We start from the raw sequence: 17,795 nt of genomic DNA, 5'->3' as shown, positions 1-17,795 counted from the left end.
TACTCCTCCGTTTCATCAGCTTTCTGGGTGGCTGGTCTCAGATGATCCCGTAGGTGAGAAGCCGATGTGGAGGTCCTGGGCTGAAGTGGTTACACGTGGTCTGCGGTTGTGAGGCCGGTTCAATGTACTGCTAAATTCTCCAAAATTATGTTGAGGCGGCTTATGGTAGAGAATTGAACATTCAATTCTCTGGCAACACCTCTGGTGGATATTCCTGCAGTCCCTCAAAACTTGAGACATCTGTGGCATTGTGTTGTGTGAAGAAACTGCACATTTTGGAGTGGCATTTTATTGTCCCAAGCACAAAGTGCACCTGTGTAATGATCATGCTGTTTCATCAGCTTCTTGATATGCCACACCTGTCAGGTGGATGAAATATTTTGGCAAGGGAGAAATGCTCACTAACAGGGATGTAGTAAACACATTTGTGCACAACATTTGAGAGAAATAAGCTTTTTGTGAGTATGGAATATTTCTGGGATGTTTTATTTCAGCTCATGAAACATGGGACCAACACTTTACATTTTTAGTTCATATTTTTGTTCATTATATATTGACATATCTCGTGGACAGACTAAGTAAACATTAAGTGAGATTTTAGTTCTGGGTTAACCAAGATTTATATGGGACATAACATAGCCTAACACAACATACTATTGTTATCCATATTAGGGATGGAAATGGGAAATAATTTCACTATTAGAATAGTACAAATAATATTTCAGATGAGTGTTTAGCGTTGATCTGTGTCAGGCCCTCGGTTAGGTGTGTGTCTGTAATCTCTATTTAAAGAGTGGTTAATAGTAATCCCTTGTCAGCGCTGACTGGAGGACTAAATGTGTAGTAGTAGCTCAATGCATCGTCATAAAACTACATTCAAAGTTTGTTTTATTAAATTAAGACTTTCAAATGTCATGGTATATAATTTCTATGTAACTATGTCACAAGGATAATTTAATTAAAAATACACTTTTTTCTGGATAAAGTAGACCTGCAAAATGTTTGAGTACTACTACTAACGTCCGTCGATATTTGAATATTCAAATAAGCGTGCCCATTCCTAATCCATATGACATCATATTAACAGTACAAGACAGACAGGCTGATACGTTCGTAGGAGCGCATATTTCCTTCTGATACTACTCCTGTACATTTCTCTCTACTTGACTTGAACGACCTGCATTTACTTCCATGTCCAATTATATTCCCATTTTACCTTCATGTTCCTTCATCTCAGGGGGCATCTCATCACTTTCTGCTTTTATCTGTCAACAGTAGTGAACTATATAGGGATCAGTGCCATTGGAGACTCATCCCCAGGTTATATCCTGGCTTCTATATCAGCTACCTCTCCCTGTGGTCTTTCAACTACCACTTTACCTGACCTTTCAACTTGACCTTTCAATAACCAGTTTACCTGACCTTTCAATGACCAGTTTACTTGACCTTTCAACCTGACCATTCAATGACTAGTTTACCTGACTTTTCAAGACCAATTTACTTGACCTGTCAACTTGACCTTAATAACCAGTTTACCTGACCTTTCAAGACCAGTTTACTTGACCTTTCAATGACCAGTTTACCTGACCCAGTTTACCTGACCTTTCAATGACCAGTTTACCTGACCTGACCTTTCAAATGACCAGTTTACCTGACCAGTTTCAATGACCAGTTTACTTCAATGACCAGTTTACAAATGACCACCATTTTTTACCTGACCTTTCAATGATCAGTTTACTTGATTTTTCAACCTTAACTTTCAAAGACCAGTTTATCTGACCGACTCTCATCATCATCACCCCAACAGACCAATTCTTCTTCCTCTGTGGGTTTTAACCTGGGAGCCAGCCTGTTTCTGCTCTCTCTCTCTCCACCTCCTTATGGATGACAAGCAAACTGTCACTCAGGCTAAGGCAGCTGGACGGTACTGTAACGTTCTTGGTTCTATTCCATGTGGCTCTATTGAAGGCTACAGACGTTTTGGGGGACTGTGTTGTACAATACAACTTTATTTGTCCAACTGTTGCATCAGAAATGTGTCTTCTGCTCTGTTTATGACAAAAAATAATGAAGAGTAGCAGAGAGTTGACTTAGTTGTTGGCGGAATTATTTCTCTGTTTTCGGTCAGTCTGGAATATGTATTCTGTCTCCCATGGTAGAAAAAGGAAATGCACACACTGAAATGCATTATTTAATAATCGGATGGCGAGTTCCTTTGCAGTAAACCAATATTTATGTCGGTTATTTCTTGGGTCATGTTTCATCTTCCATCCTCCATGAAGAATGACCCCCTAACCCATTGAGAGTACTACCTGAACAATACTTATAATACATTTCTTCTGACAGATATCTTTGCACATCGCTGTTGGGATGGATTTGTACAATTTGTAGCTGCACAATGTGGCATTTTTATATATATATACCAACAGAAAGAACATTGTGATATTAATCACAGTAAGTCTGCTGTACAGTAGACTGAGGCTTTGTCCCAAATGACACCCAATTCCCTTGATAGCGCACTTATTTTGACCAGGGACCATAGTGGATCCCCCATAGGGCTCTGGTCAAAAGTATGCACTATATAGGGAATAGGGTGTCATATGGGACATATCCTGAGATTGACTCTTTCAAGAGGGGCTTTACTACATGTACTGGATTTGCCGTTATTGATGAATGGATGTTTATGATAAATCACTTCCACAGTCACATCTGAGACGAATCCCTGTATGGTAGGAGCTTAATGACTAAATCACCATCTAGATGCATTACGTAGGAAGGTTATATCCAAGCTAGATTTAAACTAGACTTGAACATGAGAGAGCACTGTGATAATCCCCATCTAGACTTGAACAAGAGAGCACTGTGATAATCCCCCATCTAGACTTGGAACATGAGAGAGCACTGTGATAATCCCCATCTAGACTTGAACAAGAGAGAGCACTGTGATAATCCCCATCTAGACTTGGAACATGAGAGAGCACTGTGAGAATCCCCATCTAGACTTAAACTAGACTTGAACATGAGACAGCACTGTGAAAATCCCCATCTAGATTTGGAACATGAGAGAGCACTGTGATAATCCCCATCTAGACTTGGAACATGAGAGAGCACTGATTTAAACTAGAGAATCCCCATCTAGATTTAAACTAGACTTGAACAAGAGAGAGCACTGTGATATTCCCCATCTAGACTTGAACAAGAGAGAGCACTGTGAGAATCCCCATCTAGACTTGAACAAGAGAGAGCACTGTGAGAATCCCCATCTAGACTTGGAACAAGAGAGAGCACTGTGAGAATCCCCATCTAGACTTGGAACAAGAGAGAGCACTGTGAGAATCCCCATCTAGACTTGGAACATGAGAGAGCACTGTGAGAATACCCATCTAGATTTAAACTAGACTTGAACAAGAGAGAGCACTGTGATATTCCCCATCTAGACTTGAACAAGAGAGCACTTGAAATCCCCATCTAGACTTGAACAAGAGAGAGCACTGTGAGAATCCCCATCTAGACTTGAAACTAGACTTGAACAAGAGAGAGCACTGTGAGAATCCCCATCTAGATTGAAACTAGACTTGAACAAGAGAGAGCACTGTGATAATCCCCATCTAGACTTGAACAAGACTAGACTTGAACAAGAGAGAGCACTGTGATAATCCCCATCTAGACTTGAACTAGACTTGAACAAGAGAGAGCACTGTGAGAATCCCCATCTAGATTGAAACTGAGACCCATCTAGATTTAAACTAGACTTGAACAAGAACACTGAGAGAGAGAGCACTGTGATAATCCCCATCTAGACTTGAACTAGACTTGAACAAGAGAGAGCACTGTGAGAATCCCCATCTAGATTTAAACTAGACTTGAACAAGAGAGAGCACTGTGAGAATCCCCATCTAGATTTAAACTAGACTTGAACAAGAGAGAGCACTGTGAGAATCCCATCTAGATTTAAACTAGACTTGAACAAGAGAGACCACTGTGAGACACTGGCTTTTTGTGTTTCACAGTTTAAGATTCTTATGCATTTTAATGTTGAGTTGCATAATAGCTTTTGAAAATAGTTTTTCCTGCTGTTTTTCCAGGATTTGTAATTCTTAAAGAGAAATGAAAAGAATGAACTGCTACACTGTTTATAAAACTACAGGACTTTGGAATGTTCCTCGGAATTGTAAGGGGGAATTTACAATCCCAATGTTGAATCATTGAGTCCATTTACATTTGGGGTTAATTAAATGCCTACATAAACTAATTAAACACAGTATAATCAGTCACTACTACACCTTCCTCTTAGTCTTTCAGACCCCACTGTGAGACAGAAATGAACCAGTGTTTCTCCAACCCCTGTCTGCACAATGGGACATGCTTGGACTCTGTTGGCTTCTACAAATGCAGGTGTCCACCAGGTATGTATGTATGTTGTGCCCTCACATTCAGTTTCACTAAGATAGGCCCCATCCATCCCAGCCCCAAACAAGCCATTGGATGCATCCCAAATGCAACCTTATTTCCTATATAGTACTTCCTTTGACCAGTTCTATGGGTCCTGGTCAAAAGTAGTGCACTATAAAGGGAACAGGGTGCCTTTTGGACAGTGTCCTTTGACTGACAGCTGAGCAAATCACTCGGCTCATTGCCAAAGCTCATTACTGCAGGAGAATTATGTCAATATTGTGATATGGAATACTCTCTCCTTTCATGGGGCATTCGACTCCTGTATTAATATGATTCTGCAGTAATTGTTTATTCGTCTCGACCGGCTGAGGCTGAATTTACATCACTGATGCAGTCTGATGGAGATGTGTACCACCCTAGAGACGAGAGGGTGTGTGTGTGTCTGTGTCTGTGTGTGTGTGTGTGACTGGCATGCAGGGCAGAGTTTATGCTGGGTCGCCAGATGATGCTGCACTTTCAATCAGAGCATTGTCCCCATCACACCGCCCACCACAGTCGGGGTCACTTCCATTTTCAATTCAGTCAATTCAGGACGGAAACGGAAATTCAAAACCAAATTCCATTTCTTTCTCATTAAGAAATCAAAGGAGATCGTTTGTAATTTCTGATTACATCCTGAATTGACAGAATTTAAATGGAATTGAACACGACCCATGTGTCCACTTCACCACCATCCATCCATACATAGCATAGGAAAGCGCTCCCAAATGGCATCCTGTTACCTATATAGAGCTCTGGTCAAAAGTAGTGCTATAAGGGAATAGGATGCCTTTTGGGACGCAGATCTGGTGTTCATTTTTAAGACCAGAGATGGGGCAGGTTATTCTGAACGAGTTGTCCTTAGATCAGGATCTCCGGCAGGACAAGATCAGTGAAAAGGCTTTAGACTACCTGGTTTGTTACATCACAAGCCAGTTTCCAGGACCCGGATTAAAGCTGCAATATGTGTCTTTTTGGGTGACCTGACCAAATTCACATAGAAATAAGAGTTATAGATCAGTCATTCTCATTGAAAGCAAGTCTAATAAGTGGTAGATCTGTTCCATTTGTGTTATTTCTATGCCTGCGGCTTTTTCTTTGGTTTTGTGCACCATTTTCAAACAGCACAAAATACTATATTTTTGGTTATCGAAAATATATTTCACAGCGTTTAGATGGTACAATGAAATTCGGTGAACTATTTGGATTTTTGCAACCAGGAAATGGCAGAGCGATTTCTGCAATATTGCACCTTTAAGCCTGGTCCTAGACAACGAAACACATGGAAATGATCCATTGAATATGCTTTAAGTCCAGGATCTTAATCTGTGTCTGGGAAACCAACCCTAGAAGTTTCAGTTCATGTTATCAGTCAGAAAATCTTTGTTTCTCCTCACAAACATTTCATCCTATTGTACTTCTTGTTTGGGGAAAATGGCAAGGTCTGTTCCCTTCTCATTTTACCAGTCAGCTGAGTTTTACTCAGTGGCTAATCTCAATGTTGATGATAATGAGTCTGTTTCGCTGCTTCCTCGCAGGATTTCTGGGCCAGAAGTGTGAGGTGGATGTAGATGCCTGTACCCTACCCAACACCACATGCCCTAGAAACACACATTGTCTGGATCTGCCTGATGGACTGAAGTACACATGTTGCCTGCTGTGCCCACCGAACATACAAGTGGGTAAAACAACACTTTTTTTGTGCAGAACGTGGAGTTAATCCTAACTTCCATTTAAATTAAATGTTCACTTAATCTCCCATTGACATCAATGCATGACAACTTGAACATTTGTCTTAAATTAAATGTAGGATTTGCCCCCAACTGAACAAACAAACCCCAGCAAACAAATTGGCGCACAGTACAATTCTGGGTCCAAATACCATTTGAAATCATTTAAAATACTGGATCTGGGCTTGACTGAGCTTGTTAACCCCGCCCATCTGGCACTACAGACAGACTAAAGCAAACCCCTGCCCATCTGGCACTACAGACAGACTAAAGCAAACCCCGCCCATCTGGCACTACAGACAGACTAAAGCAAACCCCGCCCATCTGGCACTACAGACAGACTAAAGCAAACCCCGCCCATCTGGCACTACATACAGACTAAAGCAAACCCCGCCCATCTGGCACTACATACAGACTAAAGCAAACCCCTGCCCATCTGGCACTACATACAGACTAAAGCAAACCCCGCCCATCTGGCACTACAGACAGACTAAAGCAAACCCCCGCCCATCTGGCACTACATACAGACTAAAGCAAACCCCTGCCCATCTGGCACTACAGACAGACTAAAGCAAACCCCGCCCATCTGGCACTACAGACAGACTAAAGCAAACCCCGCCCATCTGGCACTACATACAGACTAAAGCAAACCCCGCCCATCTGGCACTACATACAGACTAAAGCAAACCCCGCCCATCTGGCACTACATACAGACTAAAGCAAACCCCCGCCCATCTGGCACTACATACAGACTAAAGCAAACCCCGCCCATCTGGCACTACAGACAGACTAAAGCAAACCCCGCCCATCTGGCACTACAGACAGACTAAAGCAAACCCCGCCCATCTGGCACTACAGACAGACTAAAGCAAACCCCTGCCCATCTGGCACTACATACAGACTAAAGCAAACCCCGCCCATCTGGCACTACACCAACTACAGACATAAAGCAAACCCCGCCCATCTGGCACTACATACAGACTAAAGCAAACCCCGCCCATCTGACACTACATACAGACTAAAGCAAACCCCTGCCCATCTGGCACTACATACAGACTAAAGCAAATCCCTGCCCATCTGGCACTACAGACAGACTAAAGCAAATCCCTGTCCATCTGGCACTACATACAGACTAAAGCAAACCCCGCCCATCTGGCACTACATACAGACTAAAGCAAACCCCGCCCATCTGACACTACATACAGACTAAAGCAAACCCGCCCATCTGGCACTACATACAGACTAAAGCAAACCCTGCCCATCTGGCACTACATACAGACTAAAGCAAACCCTGTCCATCTGGCACTACATACAGACTAAAGCAAACCCCGCCCATCTGGCACTACATACAGACTAAAGCAAACCCCGCCCATCTGACACTACATACAGACTAAAGCAAACCCCGCCCATCTGGCACTACATACAGACTAAAGCAAACCCTGTCCATCTGGCACTACATACAGACTAAAGCAAACCCCACCCATCTGGCACTACAGACAGACTAAAGCAAACCCCGCCCATCTGGCACTACATACAGACTAAAGCAAACCCCGCCCCATCTGGCACTACATACAGACTAAAGCAAACCCCGCCCATCTGACACTACATACAGACTAAAGCAAACCCTGCCCATCTGGCACTACATACAGACTAAAGCAAACCCTGTCCATCTGGCACTACATACAGACTAAAGCAAACCCCGCCCATCTGGCACTACATACAGACTAAAGCAAACCCCGCCCATCTGGCACTACATACAGACTAAAGCAAACCCCGCCCATCTGGCACTACAAACAGACTAAAGCAAACCCCGCCCATCTGGCACTACATACAGACTAAAGCAAACCCCGCCCATCTGGCACTACATACAGACTAAAGCAAACCCCGCCCATCTGACACTACATACAGACTAAAGCAAATCCCTGCCCATCTGGCACTACAGACAGACTAAAGCAAACCCTGTCCATCTGGCACTACATACAGACTAAAGCAAACCCTGTCCATCTGGCACTACATACAGACTAAAGCAAACCCTGTCCATCTGGCACTACATACAGACTAAAGCAAACCCTGTCCATCTGACACTACATACAGACTAAAGCATATGCTCAACGATTTAGAAGTATGAAATATCTGGCACTACATCCCAGGCTGCAAATGCTCAACATTTAGCAACGCGTACGCCACGCCCACCTGAGGGTCTCTCCTTTCCAGCCATATATTTCCTGTTTGAGGAATGCAAAAACCACTTGGCACCTAAATCTTGTGGAATCGATTGCTTTTATTTTACTCTGGTGATTCTTTCCCACTCTTGCTTGTGCAATTAGTTTATTCTCGTTAACGTAACGACCTGTCAAACTCTCAGGTAATGGCTGAAATATGTTCAATGGAATACACTGGCTTTCCGTTGGATCTATAAAAATGCAAACTCTTCGTCTGGGATTTAACGCACCGTCTTGACAGTTACATCACAAGAAAGAGAACTTTAAATTGGTGTGTTTTGATGTTTTGTGGAATTAAAAATAGTAAGAATTTAATACAATTGGAATGCTTACTAATTAGATGCGCTGAAATGAAAGTAACTTCCGAGAAGGAACACTGGGATGATATTATATCTGATCTCACAAACAATGTGAAGTATGTTTAGATCGGTGTAGCCAAGCGTTTTGATTTTAAATCCCATGGGTACCTTCCTTGACATACTTATGGGATCTTTAATGACCTCAGAGAGTCAGGACACCCGTTTAACATCCCATCCAAAAGATGGCACCCTACACAGGGCAGTGTCCCCAATCACTGCCCTGGGGCATTGGGATATTTTCTAGACCAGAGGAAAGAGTGCCTCTACTGGCCCTCCAACAGCATCTGGTCTCCCCATCCAGGGACTGACCAGGACGAACCCTGCTTAGCTTCAGAAGCAAGCCAGCAGTGGTATGCAGGGTGGTATGCTGCTGGCATTGTTTAATTATGCAAGAGAATGTGACAACAACAATAGTGAATAATTAATGAGGCCGTCTAGAAGGTGCAGGTAGGCCTAGAGACGGAGCAAGTTTTGGGTGGTTTCAGCCCAGTTCTACCCATTTATGTTAATGTATGCAAATACCCTCAATGTATATATTCAAATGAGGCACATTTATTTTCTCACAAAGTATTTCAAAGATACCTGATATACTGAGGAAATGTGTATATATAAGTGCATTATATGAAAAAAGTGACATTTTACAATAAATTGAATACCTAAATTCCCACCAAGATGACTGAACTCCATTAATTATTCGTCCATCCCAGTACAATGTTTTATGTTCTATAATTCAGTCACTATCTGATTGATTTGTTTTTTAAATCATAAAGTTTGTAGTATCTTCATTGTCCTGTTTTTTAAGCCTTTTTACACATGTCGATGACCATTGCGAAGCATATTGACAAATTAGTCACACCTCGATGATGGTCGCCTCGTAAAATGCTTTGGAATGTTGCCATTAATCAGGTCATTTTGGTCTCGTTAGACAAATGAACATGGAACTCACACTCGTGCACACACACATACACACACACACGCAGTGTTGTCCCTGCAGATAATTTAATCGAAGCAATCACAATCTGTTTTATGCTGTAAATTGTCAAACTCAAACACTATCTACGTATTGATGGAAAATCACTGTCTGCGTTATGCCTAATCACTGTATTCATCCCAGTGGATCACGATGAGATATAGAAATGCATTATATTACAATACATTACGCTTCATAACAATATCCTGTCTTTGATGAGAATTAAAATGCCATATACCATGGAATAGAGAGAAGGAACGAGACGTGGCTATGGAATAGAGAGAAGGAACGAGACGTGGCTATGGAATAGAGAGAAGGAACGAGACGTGGCTATGGAATAGAGAGAAGGAACGAGACGTGGCTATGGAATAGAGAGAAGGAACGAGACGTGGCTATGGAATAGAGAGAAGGAACGAGATGTGGCTATGGACTAGAGAGAAGGAACGAGATGTGGCTATGGAATAGAGAGAAGGAACGAGATAATGGAATAGAGAGAAAGGAACGTGGCTATGGAATAGAGAGAAGGAACGAGATGTGGCTATGGAATAGAGAGAAGGAACGAGATGTGGCTATGGAATAGAGAGAAGGAACGAGACATGGCTATGGAATAGAGAGAAGGAATGAGATGTGGCTATGGAATAGAGAGAAGGAACGAGACGTGGCTATGGAATAGAGAGAAGGAACGAGATGTGGCTATGGAATAGAGAGAAGGAACGAGACATGGCTATGGAATAGAGAGAAGGAACGAGATGTGGCTATGGAATAGAGAGAAGGAACGAGATGTGGCTATGGAATAGAGAGAAGGAACGAGATGTGGCTATGGAATAGAGAGAAGGAACGAGATGTGGCTATGGAATAGAGAGAAGGAACGAGATGTGGCTATGGAATAGAGAGAAGGAACGAGATGTGGCTATGGAATAGAGAGAAGGAACGAGATGTGGCTATGGAATAGAGAGAAGGAACGAGATGTGGCTATGGAATAGAGAGAAGGAACGAGATGTGGCTATGGAATAGAGAGAAGGAACGAGATGTGGCTATGGAATAGAGAGAAGGAACGAGATGTGGCTATGGAATAGAGAGAAGGAACGAGATGTGGCTATGGAATAGAGAGAAGGAACGAGATATGGAATAGAGAGAAGGAACGAGACGTGGCTATGGAATAGAGAGAGGAACGAGATGTGGCTATGGAATAGAGAGAAGGAACGAGATGTGGCTGGAATAGAGAGGAAACGATGTGGCTATGGGAATAGAGAGATGAACGAGATGTGGCTATGGAATAGAGAGAAGAACGAGATGTGGCTATGGAATAGAGAGAAGGAACAGACGTGGCTATGGAATAGAGAGAAGGAACGAGATGTGGCTATGGAATAGAGAACCAGAAGGAACGAGAGAAGGAACGTGGCTATGGAATAGAGAGAAGGAACGAGATGTGGCTATGGAATAGAGAGAAGGAACGAGACGTGGCTATGGAATAGAGAGAAACAAGATGTCATGGCTTTGCAAAAGGCCTGAGATGTTATTTGAGAGAAGGAACGAGATGGCTATGGATAGAGAGAAGGAACAGATGTGGCTAGTGAATAAGCACTGGCTATGGAATAGAGAATGGTGCGAGATGTGGCTATGGGACGTCATTTTGGAGTAAATGGAAATACGTGGCTTGATGTGTGTGACAATGTTCTCTTCTCTCTCTAGAGAGAAGGAGCAGCCATGTAGAGAGAAGGAACGAGAGTGGCGTTGGAATAGAGAGAAGGAACGAGATGTCTGGAATAGAGAGAAGGAACGAGATGTGGCTATGGAATAGAGAGAAGGAACGAGTGTGGCTATGGAATAGCACCTGGACTAGGGCAGGACGAACTGGCTATGGAAAACATCAGGAGCAAAGATGTGGCTATGGAATAGAGAGAAGGAACTGGTGCCTAAAAGAAGGAACACTTGTGGAATAGATGAAGGAACGAGATTGGCTATGGCTAAGGTGAGTGCCTATGGAATAGGTAGGCAAATACATACAGTGTGGCTATGGAATAGAGAGGGATTTAGTGAATAGAATAATGGCTATATAAAAACAATGTGTGAATTGGGGTGGTGAAACATTTTCAGTGTCAACTTTAAAGACTCATGGAACCAGATATAAAGTATGTATGGAAAAGAAAATGTCATTTGCTTTGCAATATCTATTTTTTGAATACACTTGTTGTGTAGATCACAATGTTCATCTCTTTACAGCCATTAAGGACGTTTGTAAAACGAAACAGTTACACCTTGACACCTGGATGGGCAGACTAATCAGAAATAAAAGTCATAGTGCCCACTTGTCTGGAGAATCTGAATGGTTATGTGTGATGTTTTGTCTATACAGCCATGTTCAGTAACAACGGCATTAACCTGGATGTGTGTGTGACAATGTTCTCTTCTCTCTAAGCCATGTGCCAGGAAACTAAGTCTGGAAAAACTGTTAACCTGTGTCTGTGCACCTGGATGGGCAGGACGTCGCCCCCTTGTTCAGCAAAAACAGCCACTTGTGTAGATGAGATTAAGCTACTTGCCTAAGGCAAGGTCTCAAATACACTATTCAGTGTTTCCCGATATTCATTTATTCCAAATAAATTATATAAAAACAATTGTGAAATGGGGTGGTGAAACATTTTCAGTGTTTTAAAGACTCAAACCAGATATAAAGTATGTAGAAAAGAAAATGGAGCAATATCTATTTTTTTTTTTAAACAAGATCATCTTTGACAACTAACAGAAATAAAAACTAGACAGGGTTTCTGAAATTCCCAAAAGTCATGGCCCATTGATTTTGTTATAATGTTCAGATGGCATACTAAGGCTAAGTGTTTGCAGGAAACTGTTGTATGTGTTAACATTAGTAGAACATTAAGCCTTCTAAGGCTAAGTGTTTGCTGTTGTATGTGTTTATTAATAAATCGTTAAGCCTTCTAAGGCTAAGTGTTTGCTGTTGTATGTGTTTATTAGTAAAACATTAAGCCTAAAGCGTTTGCTGTTGTATGTGTTTATTAGTAAAACCCTTTGACCGTTAAGTCCCTTTGACCTGTCCTGGACCGGTTCCGACCGACATTCTGTGTACAGAGCGCTGTGTGATTGTGCAACATCAACAACATTCCACATTTTGTTGTGTTACAGCCTGAATTCAAAATGGATTACATTTTTTTACCCATCTACACAATACCCCATAATGACAAAGTGAAAACATATTTTAATTTTATTTTTAGCAAATATATTGAAAGTAAATTATGGCTTTGCACTCTGTGAAAGCTCTGGTTGTCCCGCTTCACATGCCACTCCGCTGTCATCTGAGATGCAGGATGTGAAATCTGACACCTTATATATATATAGACATTTCTGTGTGTAATTTCAACAAATTTGCCAAAATCAACAAAAAAAAATTATGTTTTGTGTGCAGATGGGTGAGATAAATACATGTTTTCACGTTGTCATTATGTTTTGCAGATGGGTGAGATAAATACATGTTTTCACGTTGTCATTATGTGGTATTGTGTGTAGATGGGTGAGATTTTTTTTTGTCAGATTCAATGATTATTTTTGAATCCTTTCTGAAGATGGGTGAGATTTTTTTTTTTACTGTGACTGGTTTTTATGTATTGTCTATGTGGAGCCTGAAGTCTACTGATTAAGGCTGCTACCCTCAGAGAACACACATACTGTGTCGGTGTGGGTTCAAGTCTGTCACAGGCCATTCATTCTGGCACTAAACCTCTCTCCCATCTTCCCTGTCTTTCTCTCTGTCCTCTATCAATAAAAATACACGGTATGTTTAGGCCAACCGCTGCTCTGATGGTTACCTCAACAATGGGGTTATACAGAATAGAAAAAAGTATTGGAAACTCCATTAACAATTGCTGGTTTGTAATTCCCTCTAGGATGCTAGAATGTTCTCAACTGGCCTACCTGGTGAAATAAAAACTAAAAAACTAATTAAGATCCATTTAGAAATGATCTTAAATGTTTTGGTAACACTTCACTTAAGACAGACAGCTATAATGCATTACGAGGCAGTCTTAATGCATCTTAAGACTTGTCAGAAAGTATCTATGAACTGTGTCTGTTGATATCGTCTTATAATGGGAGTTGTTTGTCACCAGCTGCCTTTGTCCCAGAGGATACAGCGGTAGCTACTGTGAGATGGACGTTGATAACTGCATTGGACACCACTGCTCTGAGCACGGCGTATGTCTAGACCAACAATACAACTATACTTGTCGCTGTGAGCTCGGGTTCCAGGGGAGCTACTGTGAGCAGGAGACGGATGAGTGTAAGAGTTCCCCGTGTGTCAATGGTGCCACCTGTGAGGATGTCATCGGAGGCTATCAATGCCACTGCCCCCCAGGGTTTGAAGGTAGGCCTAAAGTATGTTGCCACACTTGTGATAACATAAAACAATTGATTTCAGGTCAAGGCACCAACTAACTGACTAACTATTGCTAGCTATTGTTTGAGCTAGGAACACAAGCATTTCACTACAACATGTGCATGTGACCAATAACATGTGATTTAGATTTGATTTAACGAATGAAGAGTGTGTGGCAGGGGTTTTATTAGTTCATTGTTGTTAATATCTGTCATCCTTTATCGTGGTAGCTTTGAAATCGTCAAATGAATACCTCAACCAAATGACAAATGAACACATTGTGTTCCCTTACCTTGAAAATCACAACCTGATAACCAAAAAGAGAACGTGGCATAGAAGCATCCCCCTTGAAAATATCCTATTTGTACAGATGACTTCACTGAACAAAAAATATACAAGATCCCAGAAATTGTCGATACCCACAAAAAAGGAATTTCTCTAAAATGTGGTGCACAAATTTGTTTACATTCCTGTTAGTGAGCATTTCTCCTTTGCCAAGATAATCCACCTGACAGGTGTGGCATATAAAGAAGCTGATTAAACAGCATTATCATTACACAGGTGCACCTTGTGCTGGGGACAATTAAAGGTCACTCTAAATAGGCAGTTTTTTAACACAACACAATGCCACAGATGTCTCAAGTTTTGAGGGAGAGTGCAATTGTCCACCAGATTTGCTGCCAGAGAATTGAATGTTAATTTCTCTATCATAAGCCACCTCCAACGTTGTTTTAGAGAATTTGGCAGTACGTAAAACCGGCCTCACAACCGCAGACCACTTGTAACCATGCCACCACAGGGCCTCCACATCCGGCTTCTTAACCATCCGGCTTCTTAACATGACTCCCCGGTGGGTGGGCCTATACCCACCCAGGCCAACCCATGGCTGCACCCCTGCGCAGTCATGTGAAATCCATACATTAGGACCAAATTAATTCCTTATATGAACTGTAACTCAGTAAAATCATTGAAATTGTTGCATGTTGCATTTATATTTTTGTTCAGTATATATTGGCACCCTTGAAATGGAGCAGAATGCTCTGTTTTCTGTTTATAATGAATGGTCAGCCTGAGCAGTCTGCTGGCTGAGGACATTAGTTGTTCGTGCCGTACAACCATTGATTTACAATACAGCACTTGGCAGAGCTCTGTGTTCCCTAGTACCCCCATGGGAGTGTACACAATGCCATAAAGGTCCCTGAAGACAAGCTAAATTGGGGCCACAATTCTATCAAGTTGTGTGTGTGTGTGTGTGTGTGTGTGTGTGTGTGTGTGTGTGTGTGTGTGTGTGTGTGTGTGTGTGTGTGTGTGTGTGTGTGTGTGTGTGTGTGTGTGTGTGTGTGTGTGTGGTGTAGTGTAAGTGTTATATAAACTCAGCAAAAAAGAAACGTCCCTTTTTCAGGACCCTGTCTTTCAAAGACAATTCGTAAAAATCCAAATAACTTCACAGATCTTCATTGTAAAGGGTTTAAACACGGTTTCCTATGCTTGTTCAATGAAGCCTAAACAATTAATGAACATGCACCTGTGGAATGGTCGTTAAGACACTAACATCTTACAGACGGTGGGCAATTAAGGTCACGGTTATGAAAACTTAGGACACTGAAGAGGCCTTTCTACTGACTCTGGAAAAAACACCAAAGAAAGATGCCCAGGGTCCCTGCTCCTCTGCGTGAATGTGCCTTAGGCATGCTGCAAGGAGGCATGAGGACTGCAGATGTGGCCAGGGCAATAAATTGCAATGTGTGTGCTGTGAGACGCCTAAGACAGCTCTACAGGGAGACAGGACGGGCAGCTGATCGTCCTCGCAGTGGCAGACCATGTGTAACAACACCTGCACAGGATCAATACATCCGAACATCACACCTGCGGGACAGGTACAGGATGGCAACAACTGCCCGAGTTACACCAGGAACGTACAGTCCCTCCATCAGTGCTCAGACTGTCCACAATAGGCTGAGAGAGGCTGGACTGAGGGCTTGTAGCCCTGTTGTAAGACAGGACCTCACCATACATCACCGGCCTATGGGCACAAACCCACCGTCGCTGGACCAGACAGGACTGGCAAAAAGTGCTCTTCACTGAGGAGTCACAGTTGTGTCTCACCAGGGGTGATGGTCGGATTCACGTTTATTGTCGAAGGAATGAGCGTTACACCGAGGCCTTGTACTCCGGAGCGGGATCGATTTGGTCCCATAGCATCATCGAACTGAGCATGTTGTCATTGCAGGCATTCTCAACACTGTGCGTTACAGGGAAGACATCCTCCTCCCCATGGTACCCTTCCTGCAGGCTCATCCTGACATGACCCTCCAGCATGACAATGCCACGAGCCATACTGCTCATTCTGTGCGTGATTTCCTGCAAGTCAGGAATGTCCGTGTTCTGCCATGGCCAGCGAAGATCCTGGATCTCAATCCCAGGTTTTCAATCCCAGGTCCCTGGGACCTGCTGGATCAAAGGGTGAGGACTAGGGCCATTCCCTCCAGAAGTGTCTGGGAACTTGCAGGTGCCTTGGTGGAAGAATGGGGTAACATCTCACAGCAAGAACGGGCAAATCTGGTGCCTTTGACGAGGAGATGCACTGCAGTACTTAATGCAGCTGGTGGCCACACCAGTTACTGACTGTTACTTTTGATTTGAACCCCCCTCCCCCTTTGTTCAGGGACACATTATTCAATTTATGTTAGTCACATGTCTGTGGAACTTGTTCAGTTTATGTCTCAGTTGTTGAATCTTGTTATGTTCATACATATATGTTACCCCACACATGTTAAGTTTGCTGAAAGTAAGCGCAGTTGACAGTGAGACGTTTTTGTTGTTGTTGCTGAGTTTAGTACTTATTCTGCTGTTGTACATGCGTTACATAATGTGATCATATGTTACAACATATGATTGTGAAGGTGTCAATAAGCATTACTGATGTTCCTTACTTTACTTGGGAAGTATTTTTATAATATAGAAAGTCACTTTGTCGTACAGACTTCACATTATACTGGTGCTGGTATAACCATTTGCCCAGAACATGATCATATCAAGTACAGTACACTGTAGAGTGAACAGACAATAGAAGGTACACCAAGCCAACTGAAATGAACACAGAGCATCCACAGAATGTATACCACAAGGTATATGTACAGAATGTCATCTGTTGTGTTTCCAGGGAGATGGTGCTCAGAGAAAGTTAATGACTGCTGGTCAAGGCCTTGTTTGAATGGAGGTTCCTGTATGGATCTGCTGAATGGATACATCTGCCACTGTCCTTTTGGTGAGTACTCTACTGACTAGCATAGCAGCATAGAAATCACTGTCCTTTTGGTGAGTACTCTACTGACTAGCATAGCAGCATAGAAATCACTCCTTTTGGTGAGTACTCTACTGACTAGCATAGCAGCATAGAAATCACTGTCCTTTTGGTGAGTACTCTACTGACTAGCATAGAAATCACTGTCCTTTTGGTGAGTACTCTACTGACTAGCATAGCAGCATAGAAATCACTGTCCTTTTGGTGAGTACTCTACTGACTAGCATAGCAATCACTGTCCTTTTGGTGAGTACTCTACTGACTAGCATAGCAGCATAGAAATCACTGTCCTTTCGGTGAGTACTCTACTGACTAGCATAGCAGCATAGAAATCACTGTCCTTTTGGTGAGTACTCTACTGACTAGCATAGCAGCATAGAAATCAC

General features: G+C 42.4%; 1 protein-coding gene across 1 annotated transcript in view; it reads left to right on the top strand.

Annotated features, from left to right (window-relative positions):
- The window catches only part of LOC127921582 (protein eyes shut homolog), a gene marked incomplete at its 3' end in the record, with an annotated part of 213,306 nt that overhangs the window by 69,735 nt on the left and 125,776 nt on the right, over positions 1 to 17,795 (top strand). Inside the window, 4 exon segments of the mRNA XM_052505176.1 lie at positions 4,303 to 4,406; positions 5,973 to 6,112; positions 13,826 to 14,093; positions 17,269 to 17,373. Coding sequence (XP_052361136.1) covers positions 4,303 to 4,406; positions 5,973 to 6,112; positions 13,826 to 14,093; positions 17,269 to 17,373 — 617 coding nt within the window.

This window comes from Oncorhynchus keta, unplaced genomic scaffold (genome assembly GCF_023373465.1).
Source record: "Oncorhynchus keta strain PuntledgeMale-10-30-2019 unplaced genomic scaffold, Oket_V2 Un_contig_2262_pilon_pilon, whole genome shotgun sequence".
In the NCBI taxonomy this organism is placed as follows: domain Eukaryota; kingdom Metazoa; phylum Chordata; class Actinopteri; order Salmoniformes; family Salmonidae; genus Oncorhynchus; species Oncorhynchus keta.
Note: the sequence above shows the minus strand (reverse complement) of the source record. Positions and strands in the feature narration are given on the sequence as shown.